At 69.6% G+C, this 369-nt stretch overlaps 1 protein-coding gene across 1 annotated transcript in view; it reads left to right on the top strand.

The window, feature by feature from the left end:
- Positions 1-359, top strand: part of LOC118158629 (formin-like protein 3) — a gene marked incomplete at both ends in the record, with an annotated part of 3,295 nt that extends 2,936 nt beyond the window's left edge. Inside the window, 2 exons of the mRNA XM_035313299.1 lie at positions 37-138; positions 228-359. Coding sequence (XP_035169190.1) covers positions 37-138; positions 228-359 — 234 coding nt within the window. The remainder of the gene's footprint in view (positions 1-36; positions 139-227) is intronic.
- Positions 360-369: the final 10 nt, after the last annotated feature.

Here is a 369-nt window from a genome sequence, read left to right as displayed (position 1 = left end):
GCTCAGCACCTCGCTCACCGCCCGTCCCCGTGCCAGGACGCCTACAACACGGTGGTGCGGTATTTCGGCGAGAGCCCCAAGACCACCCCCCCGTCTGTGTTCTTCCCGGTCTTTGTCCGCTTCATCCGCTCCTACAAGGTACGGGGGGGGGTCCAGGAGGGGCCCGGGGGAGGGGGTGGGGGTCTCGAGGCGGGCCGGCTCCTGGTGCCACCGCCTCGCTCCGGCAGGACGCGGAGCAGGAGAACGAGACGAGGAAGAAGCAGGAGGAGGTGATGCGGGAGAAGATGCTGGCGCAGGAGGCGAAGAAGCAGGAGAAGGTGAGCGGGGCCGGGCCAGGGGCTGGGGTCTCTGATATGGGGGGGGGGGGGG

The sequence above is a fragment of the Oxyura jamaicensis genome (assembly GCF_011077185.1).
Source record: "Oxyura jamaicensis isolate SHBP4307 breed ruddy duck chromosome 33 unlocalized genomic scaffold, BPBGC_Ojam_1.0 oxy33_random_OJ71630, whole genome shotgun sequence".
Classification (NCBI taxonomy): Eukaryota; Metazoa; Chordata; class Aves; order Anseriformes; family Anatidae; genus Oxyura; species Oxyura jamaicensis.
This window is presented reverse-complemented; position numbering and strand designations above follow the sequence as displayed.